At 54.6% G+C, this 14,984-nt stretch overlaps 1 protein-coding gene across 1 annotated transcript; it reads right to left on the bottom strand.

The window, feature by feature from the left end:
• Positions 1 to 32: 32 nt before the first annotated feature.
• Positions 33 to 14,677, bottom strand: CSUI_000334 (uncharacterized protein; the record flags this gene model as incomplete). The annotated part of the gene is made up of 22 exons (XM_068060568.1): positions 13,461 to 14,677; positions 12,853 to 12,927; positions 12,434 to 12,545; positions 11,360 to 11,574; positions 10,304 to 10,401; positions 9,358 to 9,773; positions 8,834 to 8,971; positions 7,794 to 8,071; positions 7,312 to 7,399; positions 6,297 to 6,420; positions 5,917 to 6,004; positions 5,197 to 5,362; positions 4,787 to 4,844; positions 4,276 to 4,330; positions 3,930 to 4,031; positions 3,193 to 3,291; positions 2,775 to 2,940; positions 1,874 to 2,036; positions 1,192 to 1,222; positions 868 to 1,025; positions 458 to 509; positions 33 to 49 (listed from the first exon to the last, which is right to left on the bottom strand). Coding segments are annotated over exons 2-22 (2,658 nt in total), but the record flags the coding sequence as incomplete, so codon positions are not given.
• Between the last annotated feature and the right edge of the window lie 307 nt (positions 14,678 to 14,984).

Below are 14,984 nucleotides of genomic sequence, written 5' to 3'. Positions count from 1 at the left end.
AATGACTTTCAAGATCACTTACTGCAGAAAAAAGGCCGCGATAAATTACCTGCCGCACCGCACAACGCAACATATACCGTAGTCGGATGAACGGGACAGACAAGGACAGCTACTGAGGGCTGTGTCTGCGTCTGAGCTCGATCGCCGCCGCAACATCTCCGGAAGTACAGCCGGCGGCACCAGAAGAAGCCGTGACAAACCACCAGACGCAATAAACTCTCTGAAGCTGCGGACGACGACCTATTTTCGTATATGGGTGTTCGCTCCAATCACCGCTATGCGGGCATGCAACTGCGCAACGCAATCTAGCAGTCGGCTGGCTTCACTGCTCTGCTGACGTGGCTGATGTGCTTCAATGCGCGGAAACGTCCAGCGCTAGAAACGAGTTTTAAACAGCAGCACGATAAACAACAGCGCCGACCGTGCAGAAACGGACAGCGCTAAAGAGCGTACGTACTCGCAGGAAAGAGAGGACTAGAAGAGCGCCGGAACCGACGAGGATCAGCAGCCTGCACCAATACACAGTTGGAGAGAACTGATAAGGTAGAGCGGCAACATGACGCGCCTGCTAGCAGACGACCGGCACAACTGCCACACAGTCGTGCCGGTCGTCCCCCAAAAAAAACCACGCGACTTGTAGGAACACTTAACAAGTAACTGAGCGATGTCTGGTGTGATTTCGAGGACGAGCTCCGTTGCGAAGCGATTGGGCAGTCCCGGTCAGGACAGGGAGCTGGTAGAGACCATGCCACTGAGGGAGTGAAGCAGAAGTCTGCCCGAGTTCGGTTGCCGCCCCCCACCGCACAAAACGACTACGGGGCTGCCTAACGCTGCATTCGCACGGGGCAACGGTCTGTGTTAGCTTACTGAAGAATTGCTGTTGAGCTGCACGCCCTGAGTCGCAACGGCAGAGTCAGGTTTCCGTTGAGCATCCCTTCATCTTCGAGCGGATCAAGCAGCATCGTCTCAACCCATTTGTGCCAGAGAGAAGGCTGCGTGTCGAAAAGAATGTAACCAGGAGAAACCTGCGGAGGGGCTCCACAGACACTCATCTTGTCGCTCCTTACAGAGGCGCGTTTCTGGTCGCACTGATGCATGCAAGGTTCGAACGCTACGAGTGAATGACTAACAGGACAGTGAAGATAGGTTTTTCTCAACCGCTGATGGGACGCCTCCAGGTTCCCGACTCACCAGTGGCTGGCCGAGCATGAAAAACCCTGCTCTGCGGAAATGAGACACCACAAAGAAGTCAATGCCTTCGTCCAACTACCACGAGCGATGAAACAGTGGGGCAGGAGTTAACAGCCCGTATAGATTAACCAAAGCTTAGTAAATCTGCGAAAGCGCTGGTGCACTGATACACCTGAACAGCCTTTGGTAGCCGCGAGGGTGCAGCAGGCGGTTGGCAGGCACACAAACAGCAGACGTGGCCAGCGTCTGTGCTATAACAGCATAGCTACATAGCATCAGCTTATACGCGTCCACCTGTCTGGCAAGCCGGAACCAGCGAAGAGTCGGGGCACTTATGCTTGCGGTGTGTGGCAACACGGGACGGGGACATGTGGCAGAGGTGTGATAACAGACAGCCTCCGTGCTCCGCACACGGAGGTAAACGCCGCCACTTCAGCTCCTACTGGGTCTTCCTTCTATTCTCTTTTTTTTCCGCGTTGACGTCGAATCTCCGCGCGCTTCCTTTTCTTGCACTTCTGTCTTTTTAGCTGGAAACTATGTTCCAGGACGGGCAGCGCAGCTGTCTGACGTCGCGGCCCCTATCCGTAAACGATCTCAAAAAGAAGCAGCAAGCCGTAAGCCTTGCGGACTACGGTTATACACAGACCGCCTCAATCGATAACCGGGTGTTCCTGAGACTCACAGCGCGTGCAGAACGCAGGCATTGGGCAACAGGGCAAGTACCGCGTCGTTCATAGCACTAGAAAACGGTAGGGGCCGCCTAACCGTTCGGAAGAGCGCGATACGGCTGCAGAGATAGAGCACCATTGTACCCAACGCCGCCACGAGGAGCAGCACAGGCAACCCTGTCAACCAGATCACAGGAAAGCGGAGCGAGACTTTACGGAAAACGGGCCCTCCGACACGGAGTCGAGGTAATAAGTCACTTGAAGGGGGCCACACTTCAACAGGTTGTAGCCTTGCCGATAGGCCGAGTGCTACTTCACCGGACAGACTGTCAGCTCTCCAAGCCCGTATATAAAACAGTACTGATCTAAGCTATGCCGTCGGCGTTGGGATGGGATTCTGAAACCTACGCAAAACTCCTTCTGCCCCGTCGCAGCGGGCAACGGCAAGATCCAGATTCGTCCACACCGAAAGGATGTGCCTCTCCTACGCATAGCCTTTCCTGCCGAAAGGCTCGGTGCGTCTGCTGCTCTCCTGGAAGAACGTCGTAAGGTGTGCGCCCTATGGCTGCCGCCCGACAGAAATCTGTTGACGGTGGTCAGCCGTGGTTGTGCTGCTGCCCAAACAGCCGGATTCTAGAGTGTTAACAAACTCTCAGGTTGGCTGCTTTCGTTTTCATGTACAGTGCCCTCTTGCGGGATGCCGGTGAAATTGAGCGGTGTAGAGCTAGACACAGTGTAGGTGAATAGTTGGATTTACGGCATCGGTCCACATGCGCACGGACGGGGCACGCTGAAAATCATCCATTCAAGAAGTAATCACCACTGCTGTAGGGGTGACTGCCGGCGTTACCCCGTGAATCTCTTGTGTCAGTACGTTCATTTCTGCGCTGGAACACTTGTGCTTGGAGTGCTCACCGGAGCTATAGGCAAGACAGACGAAGGTCAGCGTGAGGATGTGCGCGTAACGGGTCTCAGTCCCAAACTCGATGTTTGTGTAGAGCGTGTTCAGATCAAGCTGGACAGGGCGTTTCTTTCTGAGCCACCAACGTTTTAAGCAGGTGAGGGGGGCCAGCAACACGTCCTGCGAATATGACACAGCGTCGTGTACATTCTATGAGGGCAAGCGAACAGCTACACCTCACCCACTCGTATTGACGAAATGCTATACCGGGCTACCCCGAAGGGTGGACATCCATTTCTTGACTATGTATACTGGACGCCCAACCCTCCAGGCCGTCGCTATGCATACTGGACGCCCACAACTCCAGGCCGTCGTGCGGGGACGCAAGCACTTGGCAGCACGTAGGGACCTCACCTGCCTCAGCCTTCTCACCTGGATCACGAATGGACTGAAGCACAGTACCAGAGCGTTGATGACCAAGGCGGAGCCGACGTCGAGATACCAGTCAAAGCTAAAGTCCGTGAACTTGCCCTGCAGTGTTTAAGCACATAACGTGAACCAGGACACTAACTTCGGCCCACGCCCTGTCTACGTTCACCATGCAACACGCGACAGGCTCGGTAGCCTGCTCCCTTCCCCTTGTGGATATGGTAGAAGCCCCGGAGAGCGTTACTTGCAGCAAGGCCACACCCGCGCACGCCATAACCAACTCTTATAGATGGGAAACCCAGCACGTAAAAAACCGAAATTCCATATTGTCACGGCAATATACAAAATTCCGGCTCCGACACTCCCGGCCCAGCACCGCTGTCACTTGCCTTTCTAGACTATCGCTCGTCTTGCTAAGCCTCAGTGGAGGGCGCCCTCCAGTCACCCTCCTGTCGGGACCGAAGACAGAGACTGGTACCTTTCATGCAAGAAAAGAAACAGTAAGAGAGGGTCTATGCCGCCTCTATTTGAATATCGCGCATGCCAACCACACTTGCACACGCCTAAAGCACAACACCCCGCCTGAACGCGGACGCAGGCACGAGCAGTGAAGTACACGACTAGTAAATAGCTCGTTTGCAGCACAGGACGCGCAGGTGATCATTATAACTACGCCTACAGTTGCTGTGGCCAAGCCCGAGAAAGTTCCAGGTTACGTGACTCTTTATCCCAACACCTACCACGACATCAAGCGTGCCAAGCATCCACGCTCCTCGACCCCACATTCGAACCTGGAGCAGCCAGTTCAATAGCCCAGTATTGATCGCTGTAGCCACGAAGATCTGCACAGGATTAGCAGACAAAAGAGGTACCCCAAAGTCCTGCTTCACTTGCCCGACTGAATGAAGTAGGTCAACTAGAGAACACTCAGTACTAGTCATTGACCACAGTGCGAACGACTAGATTTTGCCGTAGCTTTCCCGATCGTGACAGAAAACGCAATGCAGCACGCTGCGACCGCCACCCGGTGTTCTGTCCGCGAAAGGCTTTCAGCATCTTTCCTTTCCGGACCTGTCTAATGCTCACCCAGATAAGTGTCGCTGTGAGCTGGGAAGAGACAGACGTAGGCCGCGACCATGACCTGGGAACGCGCGTCCAAGAGAAGTCACAAACAGAATCGCAAACAAACCATGCGTAGGGGCAAGTGAGCGAGAATTCGGCTGCTCATTGTACCTGAGCTGTTAGAGCAAAGAACACGGTCACCACACGAAAGAGTCGAGTAACAGTCCCCTAGACAAGGGCGGTGCGGCATGATGTCCCATCCAGCAGAGAGACTCGAAAGCTTCGCTAGGCACTCCAAACGCGCGACCCACAGGGACGGCAGCGAACACATGTCCATAACAGCGCCGGGAGTGCGCGTCCCACCACTTGTGCCCTAAACTGCCTCATGATGCTGGTCACCGCCGCGGCAACGGCACATGCGGAACAAAACGAATCCGTGGCTACAACAAAGGAGGCTGTACTTCTTCACGTTTAGGGTCTGTGCAGTTGGAACAGGAAATTCGCGAGTTGCCGGTCCAGTGCGTGTTAGGCTTACACCAGCATGCGAAGGGTGAACTTCAACACGATGTTGGTCGCTGCCACCACCATTGCACCTGTGAAAGCAAACGAACCCCGAGGCTGCGATGAATTTTGTGTGCTACCGAGTTTTCGTATGGCAGTCAACCTAAGAACCAACAATGGCTTGCCGGCTACCCAAGTGCGCCGGGGTAATAGGCGAACCCGTCTTGCTACAGGCCATGCACTGTAAAGGCTTCACCCCGCCTAGACGTACTGTCAGCCCCGTTCATGATAGTACGGACAGAGAGCTAGGGTGGATCTTCGACGATGACCTCGTGCCAGAGCCCAACAGATACTGCGGAGGACATGCGACCACGACTGTCGCGGTGAGGACGAGCACAATCAATACAGTTTCACGCCCGTCTGCAAACGCGTGACAGTACTCACTGACGATCATCAAAACGTAGGCCAGATAGTGTTTGTAAAGAACAGGACTGCAGGCATGGAGGAGGTTCTTGTCTGTCCGCAGAGAGGTGAGGCGGGCTTGGCAGTAGCAGTTGAGATAGGGGTCAATCGATCCGGCGTGAGGAGAGTTCTGGCTTTGCGCTGAGTACTGCAGATGCATCATCACAGATGGAAAACAGACCAAGAAACTCACGACGAAAAAACGACCGACCAGCTGCACTCACCTTGCAGATAGCGACGATACCGTGTCACAGCACGCGGACGAAACGCGAGACACGGAAAAGCCAGGCGGAGAACCGAAAAACCGGAAAGACGTACAGTCACTGCTCAAGAGTGTCCGGTTAGAGCTCTTAGCGAGGATAGTGCACGCTTCGCAATGGAAGTAGAGTATGTAGGCATATATACATATATATATATATATATATATGTAAATTTACAATCCTGTCACAATCACGTCGTGTGAACCGACAGCACCACCGAAAGCCAGAACATCTCTGCATGCTGTCGGCCCCTCCTAACCACACAGGAGAACCGGCAGCGGCCGGATGTCAGGACTTTTAGCTCTCCCTGTGCGCCGCCTTCAAGCAGGCTCATCAGAATCCACGGGGACCGGCAAGAGACGCTTGGCTGCGTTGCTGGAGTAGCACCTCCCAGCGAGCCTGTCTTGCCTCTCTTCTTGAGTCTAGTTCTCGGAAACCGCACCTGGGTAACGAAGTCAAGGAACTCTTTAGGGTTCAGGTTTCCGATAGAGCAGTTTCCGCACTCGGGAGAAGCAATCGGCTGTTCGATGCTGCAGAGAGTCACACGCATCAAAAGCACCCACACAACAAGATCCTTCAAGAAAAGAAGAGAATCGTCCCTGGTTGCCTCGCTGCGCCCGATCGGCTGCTTCGGTTAGCGGGGAGTCGGGCGTAGCAGCAGGGCAGTCGCTCGGCTGACCCACGGATCTACTGAAGTGAGGAAGAGAAAGAGAGTAGCCGCACTTCCACGCACATATGGATTGCTGTGTCTCCGTCGCAGTCGCTATCTCTGATGAACAGGAGGGATCGCTACCGTCATCAGCAGTCAGAACTTCCGCTTACCTCAGACTGACAAAATTCTGACCCGGCTGCAACTGCTTGCTCGCTACTAGCGTGCAAACTGCAGTGCTTCCCGCGGCGGTAAGGGGCAGACAGAAGGAGACCTGGGCAACGACTAGTGCGCTTGCTGTCAGGAGGCGGACCGCACCGACCACAGACGCCCTCATGTTTACTCTTCTCTCACTACGCGGTCACATGTTCGATCGGACTTAGATACAAGTTCTACTCCTGAACTGGTCGCATAGCGGAGAAACACGCACTCATTTTGTAGGGCGCCGTGGATCGCAGGCGCGCTACTGCATCCCACTCGTGACAGCTACGAAAAGTCAGTCAGCGCCCCGGTCGCCCACAGCTCGCTAACTGCGAAGAAGAACCTTCGGAAGTCGCCTCCGCTGTGTCAGGAGAACAGCCATCATCTACTACCAGGAGAACAGCTATCGTCTACTACTTGCGTTGTGGAGACTGTCTTGTAGGCGCCACGAAAGGACTCCTGCTGACTATGACCCCAGCAATAAGAAGACAGAGTGTCATGTGCGATTCCTGGTGAGTACTCAACATACCCAAAGATTATACTCCTCCCGAAACGGCGGCTGCGATCCCGACCGTGCGTAAGAGGTTTTGCAAACGGTACCAGCCTGTGTCGACACACCTGCTTCGACCTGAACTCCAGGCGGACTTCGCTACGCGCGTCGCCCGAACAGAAGTGCAAGCACGTGCTCTTTCTCTGCCTCAGCCAAGGTGCCGTAACCCAACCACGGATTGTTGGAGGCCCCCCCACTGTCTAGAGCCGCCGTGCTCTCAGGGTACCGGTGCGAGCTCCGTCGCACGGGGAGTGTTCCCGAACAGTGATGTAGAGACCAAGCCATATTGGAGGAACAAGGGGGTAAGAGCGGGCGCATGACTAACGGAAGTACGCTCGGATTTACGATGTCGTCTGGTATCAACACGATCAGTCTCGTGCTACCCGGTCCCTACGATGCAAGACTTTCACCGATCCCACCGGATGTTCAGCTCTCACCGGCGTAACTCAGTTGGAACGCGTGAGCGGTGACCGAGCCATCGAACCTCCACGCCAGCGCAACACCGTCACCTCTGAGAAGAGTTGCCTGGGAACCAGAATGGAGAGGTTCAGAAACAAGGGAGTAGGGGTTCGCAACAGGTGCTGCAGCAGGAGCTATTACAGCTTCCGCCTCGTTCAGCAATTTCAAAAGGCATCGCCACATGTGACAAGAGGAAACGCAGACAGCCTTCAAATGGGAAATGCTTGCAGACTGCAAGACTGCAGTTCGCAGATGTCCACGGCATCCCTACGGCCCCCCCTCCCCAACTATTTCCTGGCTAAGGGGGGACCTACAGGGTCCCTCGCTTTCAGAGCGTAAGCTTAGCGTGCACACCGAAAAGCTTCACAGAACGGGAACGCACAAGTGAGTGTCCCAACTATTTTCGCAGCACATCCTGCGTGCACCGCCTTTGTACGGAAAAGCAATTCGGCTCGCCTACCGATCGCGCTCCCTCTTGGGGCGGACAGTTCAGAGTAGCTGGCGGAGAGGTTTCAAACGTCATCGGAGAAGCTTCATTGAAAAGCGGTGTGCCGACAGTTGGACTGAGTCGACCTGCGCAACTTTTCTCCGTGCACAAGCCCACGTTGCATACAGTTAGCGTCGCTTCAGAATCTTGCGAGCCCTCCGGACGGGAAAAGCTGAGCTGCCAAGCTGGCGTGAACTGCCACATGCCGCCCGAGGTTTCTCGGGCAGCGAATCGGCGAAGAAGAAAGATCGCTGACAAGGGCAATTGAAAAAAAAGAAAAGACGCATCTCGCGAAAAGCAGACAACTCATGTGTGCGCGCAACTTCCAGTTTCTTTATCAACTAGGGTTCCCATATACGCAAACAGGACCAGAGCAGATTATGACGGGGCTTCCAACCACTTGAATGTATCAGCAGGAGCAATGCTTTGTTTCTAGTACCAAACACCAGTGTGGTGAGCATCCGCGTGCGGCGTCATTCTGCCTATAGCCTCTTGTGGATATGCACGGCCGACTGAGTAACAACTTGCCGTGCCTTCAGGAACACGAGGCCACACGTATGTGAGAAAAAAGTTGACTCCCTTGTCCCCCCCCTTTCGCACGCCCGTTTTTCGTTGTAGGTCCCACGCCAAGAAGTCAAGTGTGAGAGGTTGCGCTGATTGACTGTTCGTAGGAAGAATCCAAGGGAAGATACTTTGAGTCTCGAAGAAAGAAATGAATCTGATGGAGGGTGCGCTAAGCGACCTCCATGATCCGGTCTACCAGCTGATGAAACCAACACAGTATGAAGAAGACCCTGACGCGAAAATAGTCTCCGGGTGTCTCCGTAAGAGGGTAGGCACTATCTAAGACCGGTTCCCCGACACGCAAACAAGGGAGTCCCTTACAAAAATGTCACGGCGTCGCCGCAGCCACCCAACGGCAGGCTACTATATTGGCCCTAACCATCATATTCTGTGGCATCCAAAAGCGATAGCTCACCGACAGCGCTAGCCAATATCAGCAGCACGCTGACCAACCAACGAACCGCCGTGCGGAGCCTTCGTCGTTTTCGAGGAAAGTCCAAGTTCTCGTAGAGTATGTCCTCCGGACTGTGGACGTCTGTCAGGCGAATCTTCGCCTTCCCGAAGCGGAGCTCCTTGGGCATGAAATACTTCAAAAACCAATGGCCGGACCAAACGTAGCTGCGTGACCAAATTTGGAACGAGTCATAGGACGCGCCCGGAAATACACTCTCGCTTTGCCCTTGCGGTGATGTGCATCCCCGGCCTTGGTCGGCCGGATCGGCAGCTCACTACGCAGGCCCACAAAAGTGGTTGGCTAAACTACGAGCGTCCTCCACCAGATTGATGTCTGGCTCTAGATTGTGAGGCAAGGCAAGAGGTTCACATTACTACTGCGACTCCAGGCTGTTCCACCACGTCCGTCTGCTACACGAAAGCGAGCTCCGCTCACCTGGCAGCGCTGCCTAGGTCCCGTAGGGATAAGCGAGCCCGCTGCGGTGTCTCTGTCTTGCATATTGAGGACTCACTCACCTACTCAAAATCAACTCCCTGATACGAGTGGAGGTAAAGGTGACCATGGCAACAACGGGAGCGCGTTCATCGGGCGGCGGGAGAGATTCCCGCAGTCGCTGCGTGTCACGCTTAAGCTTCTGATGGACTTTCTTTTCTCGTGACTCGCTGACCTTCATGCCCTCCCGTTTCCGTGCGCCGAGCAAAGCGAGTTCTTTCTCCGTTGCTGCGGTCTTTTGCAGCAAGCGCATTTTTTGTCCGAGGTCATATATAACCGCCACGTCTGCCACTCCCTTCTCCGCAGTTACCCGGTCAGCGCTTGCAAGATCCTCAGCTTCTATAGGCTGTCCGGGTGAGGATTCGACTGAACTGTCTCTGTCTCGTAACTTGCCAGCGACCAGCTTCCCAAAATGGCTAGCCAGCGCCTCCTCATACCCGCGCCTGAAACAGCACGAAGGTACCAAGTGAGAGTCTTCGTCGATCGTCGGCACTTCTACGTCGTTACCAGAGTGGATAGCTAGCTAACTACGTGGAAGACCTAATCCGAGAGAAATCCCCAAAACCAAGCACAGGCAAACGCGCCAGAATGCCGCCCATAGCGAAAGCCGCTAGCATGTTTATCCTGTCACTGGCAACACCCAACTGCGTTTTCGAAGAAAATGGTCTGGTTTAGGCCTCTGGTTGCTGTCAACGTGGTCACTCCGCCAGGCCACCACCTGTGTGCTGTCTTCACAGACCGCGCACCCACTGCAGACTGGGCGATCCTGTTCTGTCGGCATGCAACTCGGGTGCGCCCAACTTCCGCTAGATATTAGCCCTTCCACCGCTGTACACCTACTCACGTAAGAAGTACACGTGCTGCTTTCTTCCTTGCGGTAAGGCCACTCCTCATGAAAGAGTTTCGAAGAGATTTTGGCCCCTGTGACCGCCGTTTGTTGTCGCCGGTCTTTTGTCTCGGGTGTTTGTCTCACTCCGTTGTATTTAGCTTCTTCGGCAGCCTGCTCACTTCCACACTGAACCGCTCGATTCCGGTCGGTTCGCCCTTAAGAACGCGGGGCACATGCACTATCTTGAAATACAACAGCCAGCCCAGAAAGACCTAAAGGAGGGGCACACGCATAGGGGAACGCAGAAAAGTGCATTCGTCTAACACGACCCCTGCGGTGGAGAATAGGGCCGTTGGTTCGGCCGACGCTAACTGAAACTGAGACTCCGGACGACGGAGTCAACGCCTTTTCACCACTGTGGGAGCAGTCTGGCTAGGGCAACGACTCGCTGCCCGAGGTTCTCTCTGCCTTCAGGGGCGGGAGGAAAGGGATCCGACACTCGGCACCATCTCCCCTCGTCCTCCTCTCCAGGTTGCGTACTATGCAAGCGGAGAAGTGGACTCTACCGCAGGACATCATGCACTCTGTTTGTCATGCATACGGCAGAGGCGCAGAAGAAGTGCACTAGAGAAGTGATCTTCAGCGGCCAGGAAGACGACGCCCCCTCGTCCGCGCAGATCTAGTCACCATGTACCAAGAGACTGTCTTGGACGCGGCAGCAACAGATAGACCGCGCAGAAGCACGCGCGTGGTGGCACCCGACCGACGAGAGAGAATCGGACTGTTGAAAAAATTCAACCAGAACGTCAGAGTCCTAATCTGTTGAGATACATTAAGTGAGAACCCCCGGCCTGCTTCACGAGAGTGCCACCGCTACAAGAAGACTATCCACATCGCGAGGCGCATTCCTTCGCCTGGTCGCTTGCTCGGGTAGGCTGCTTCCAAACTGCCCTAGATTCCGTTTGCATTCGCACCCGACCGACACGGCATCCGAAATGTATATATTCCAGCAGCCAGTTCTTCCAGTTTCTAGAAAGTGTTACGAATGAGCTGCGCACATTTTGCACTGTGTGCAGTGCACGGACTTCTGCCACCGAGCCTATGAGTACCCGCGACTGCTCGCAAAACCTCGACAGGATGACACCGTCTACTGCTTGTTGTCTTCACAATAGCTGCTCTCAGTCAGGATCAGGGCCGTACCAGTACACCTATCGCATCGAGAACGCTGAATGCCGTAGTCCAGTCCCGGATTCCAGTATTACAATCTTCCGAATCGCAGTAGAGACGCACGGGCCGAGCACGGAGCTCTTCCATCCTCTGTGCGCGATCCTCTGAAAGGACCAGTGGCCTGGTTCCTAAATTTCCTAAGAACGTTTTCTCCCATCCGAAGACACCACTTCCTTCGATCATGTTGCCTAAAGAGAGAGAAGATAGACCCAGAGGCGCTGAGGAGTGTATGATGTCGACCTACGCGTGGTGAAGCATGAAGTTTCTGTCCTGGAGGACGACCCACATTCCGCCAGAAGTGCATGCAATCCAAGATGAAGCCGCAATAAGATCAGTAGAACACAAGGTTCCTCAAGACATGCACCCGTGGGTGTCTGGAAAGCAGCTGGTATCAAGAAGCAAGGTGTGACGGATACTTTTGAGCGAGGTCGCGTCTTCGGGGTGATGATTCTGCCAGTTTTTTTCTCACACCACACGTTCACGGCATTCCTACTATATACCTGTCTGCATGAAAAAACTAGCTTATACTGGTGTCTTTGTCGAAGCAAATGTATCAGCTTCGTATTCCAAAAGAGAAAGAACCAGAACAGCCTGCTCCAATGAACTGCCACTGCATGCGAAATTGTAGACCAAGTCCCAGTACTTTAACCACCGAAAGTGAAACAAAAAAAGGTGAGGGCATCCTACACGAGTATCCAATCAGGAAAAAGAGTCATTGGTGCAGAGAGTCGTCTGTAGCGAGACCTATACGCACATTTACGCGCCATCTGGCTTTCTCTCGTCGGCTTGGGTGCGTGCTCATCCCTGCTATAATTGCGTGGATAGGCGAGTCTATAAACTACCTAAGCAGATCGTCCAGACAAACAGGCAAGAAGACGCCAGCTAGCACATACTGCGGCCTAACTTCCCAAGCGTGCTAACCTGTAATTGCCTCACCTGCAGCCTAGCGACTTAAGAGCACACGGCAGGTGAGACCACACTCAGCCAGAGGCAGGAACACTTCTTTCGACGCTGAGTCCTTCCAACACGGAGGACCGCTGTACGTACCAGCGCTGTTTGCAACCAGTTGCGGTACGGACAGTACCGCCATGAAGAGGAATACGAAGAAGAGTTGCCAGAGAAAATCGAAGTAGAGCTGTATTCCCGGACCCAAGCGACGCTGCGTGCATGCATGTCACAAAGCGTCGAGAGAGATTCAACCAGCAGAAAGCCATCTCGGGTCGGCCTCTCTACGCTGTAGGACAGGATCATCTTCCAAAGAGTTAGGTCCGTGCCCGAGACGGGGAGCTAGGGAACTCAGACTCTGCGTCAAGCCTATCATGTCCTGTTGCGTGTTCGCGGCAAAACACACCATGGCGTGAGGGAGCGCTTCACGGGGCGAGACTACGTTAATTGCCGTTGATATGCACTAGGCGATACCCCCCCCGTAGCTGCTGATGATAGACATACAATCTCTTCTGTCGCACGCTTGGAGAAGGGAGGTATCCACCCTCCGGCTTCATCTGTGCAGCTCGTGCTAATGAGATGCGCCTTGGCAATGTCTGTAAACATCATAGAGAGAAGTACAATACGCCAGCGCTTACGACTTCGCGTCTCCTGGGCTTCACATAGCATCGACATCTCACTCAGACAGGTGCATCAGCACAACTGACGGAGAACCAGACACCATGAAAATGGCCTGGTTAGAGAAGTCTGTGGGGAAACGTTCTGCCAGCTTGCAAGCCGCCGCGGAGGGGTCGAACAGCTCGACTTCCATACATCAGCGTGACGAATGCACTCTGGCTCCCGCTTCCCACGAAACAGAAGAGGCTACACCTCCTTTCCCATCGCACTAGGGGTGGAAGACTTATGTACAAACACCTTTCCTTGTTGTACGGGGCATGTCCTCAAGATGGGCCGGTTCTGCGTTGTAGTCCAGTGGTTCCCGCAGAAAAACTGGGACAGGTAAGCTTTTCCCTCCCACTTTTTCAGTTACGTGCTCGCTGTCCGGCGGTAAGTAATGGGCTCGGGCACGTGTTGAAGTGCCCAGGCTAACGTGTTCGAAGCTCAGTCCTGTCGACACGGAGCAGCATACCAAGATCGGAAGGCCGTAGCAGACTAGTGAATTCCTCCTCTTCTTCCAGGAAACGTTGTGTCAGCTTTTGCTGCACGGTCGAACGCTGCCGCGACACGGTGCCAGGCTCTGTCACGCCCCCGTCGTCCAGAGGGCCCAACTCGACTTCTTCGAATCCCGAGGACGCAGCCACCTCGGTGCCCTTTAGTGTCTTAACGGACGCCGACGACGCCGCCACGCTAAGCTTCTTCCCTGCCATAATTCCGAGACAAGCGACGGCGCTTTGAAAGAATGGATCTTGGTATTTCCCTCCCGAGTGTGGTCATGATCAATTCTGATATGTCGACCACCAGGCGACGGGTGTCTGCATTTAGGGTCACTGACTGGCAGCTGCGCACGCACTCAACTCGAGAGAAAGAAAAAAAGAAAAAGCTGAAAAAACCTGTCCCCCGAAGAGCACTGCAGGCGCGGCCGATGAGATTGCACCGCCAGCTCGCAAGCCATGTGGTGTCGCAAGGAGAACCCGAAACCGAAACGGCAGAACAAATGCAAATCAGCTGGAGATGGTACAGCTAAACTGTCGCGCGGAGTCCTTGGGGGGGGCGCTTCAGGTTTTAATGAAAACAACAGTGGACGGTGACGAAACCGGCATAGCGGGAAGTAACCCCGGCAGCCAACGTCGTCCGGTCTGGGGACACTTAGTCCAGTAGGGAGGACAGCCCTGGTAGCAACAGGAGAATACACAAGTAGGTGAAAGGGGAGAGTGGGCGGCAAAACGCCTCCGTTTTCACGGGGAAGCTCCGCCAGTCGACGTTCCCGCGAAGGTGGTCTAGCAGCAGCTAAACCGCGTACGGAAATCCGGAAGACTGCAGCACTTCAAACAACCCGACAAAAGTGCTGTCTGTCCCGAAGAATACCCGACGACAAAAAAACTGGAGTAGAAAAGTGTCAGAGCCCGTCACGTGAACAGTCCTCTCTTCTGGCGCCCGCCCGGCTGTGGCTCGGAGCTAGCTGTCCGCACAGAGATCGGTCAGGGGCGACCGGGGCCCGCGGGAACGCTGGGCAACCCGTTTAAACCGCCTCCGCTGTCGATTGTGCCGACGGAACAGCCGTGCAGCGTGATAAAACTGACGCAACCAGGCTCTCTTGTCTGTGAACTGTCTGATACCATAACCATAGTCCTTCTTTAACACGCGGGATCCACGACCTGGGCGCTACTCTTGATCTGCGAGTGACCGATGATCATCGCCGAGTAAGACACCATGGGCGGGCGTAAGGCCGGCAATGTCACGGAATCACAAGTGGACAGCCAAAACAGAAGTGCGTTACGCACGAAGTTCGAGCTGACCTGTACTCACTCGGTGCCCGCGGTGCAGCCTCACAGAGGCCTTTCGGACGGCGCCGAACCCAAGGGACGGCTGCATTGCAAAGCGACGTCGAGCCACAGCAAACGAGGCTGGTTCATCTGCAGCTACCGAACGGTGTCCTTAGTGTCCCGGAGGACACGCGCCGGATGCTGTAGATCAGCATGCGTGCTTAGAGTAC

This window comes from Cystoisospora suis, assembly GCF_002600585.1.
Source record: "Cystoisospora suis strain Wien I chromosome Unknown contig_150, whole genome shotgun sequence".
Lineage (NCBI taxonomy): Eukaryota > Apicomplexa > Conoidasida > Eucoccidiorida > Sarcocystidae > Cystoisospora > Cystoisospora suis.
Note: the sequence above shows the minus strand (reverse complement) of the source record. Positions and strands in the feature narration are given on the sequence as shown.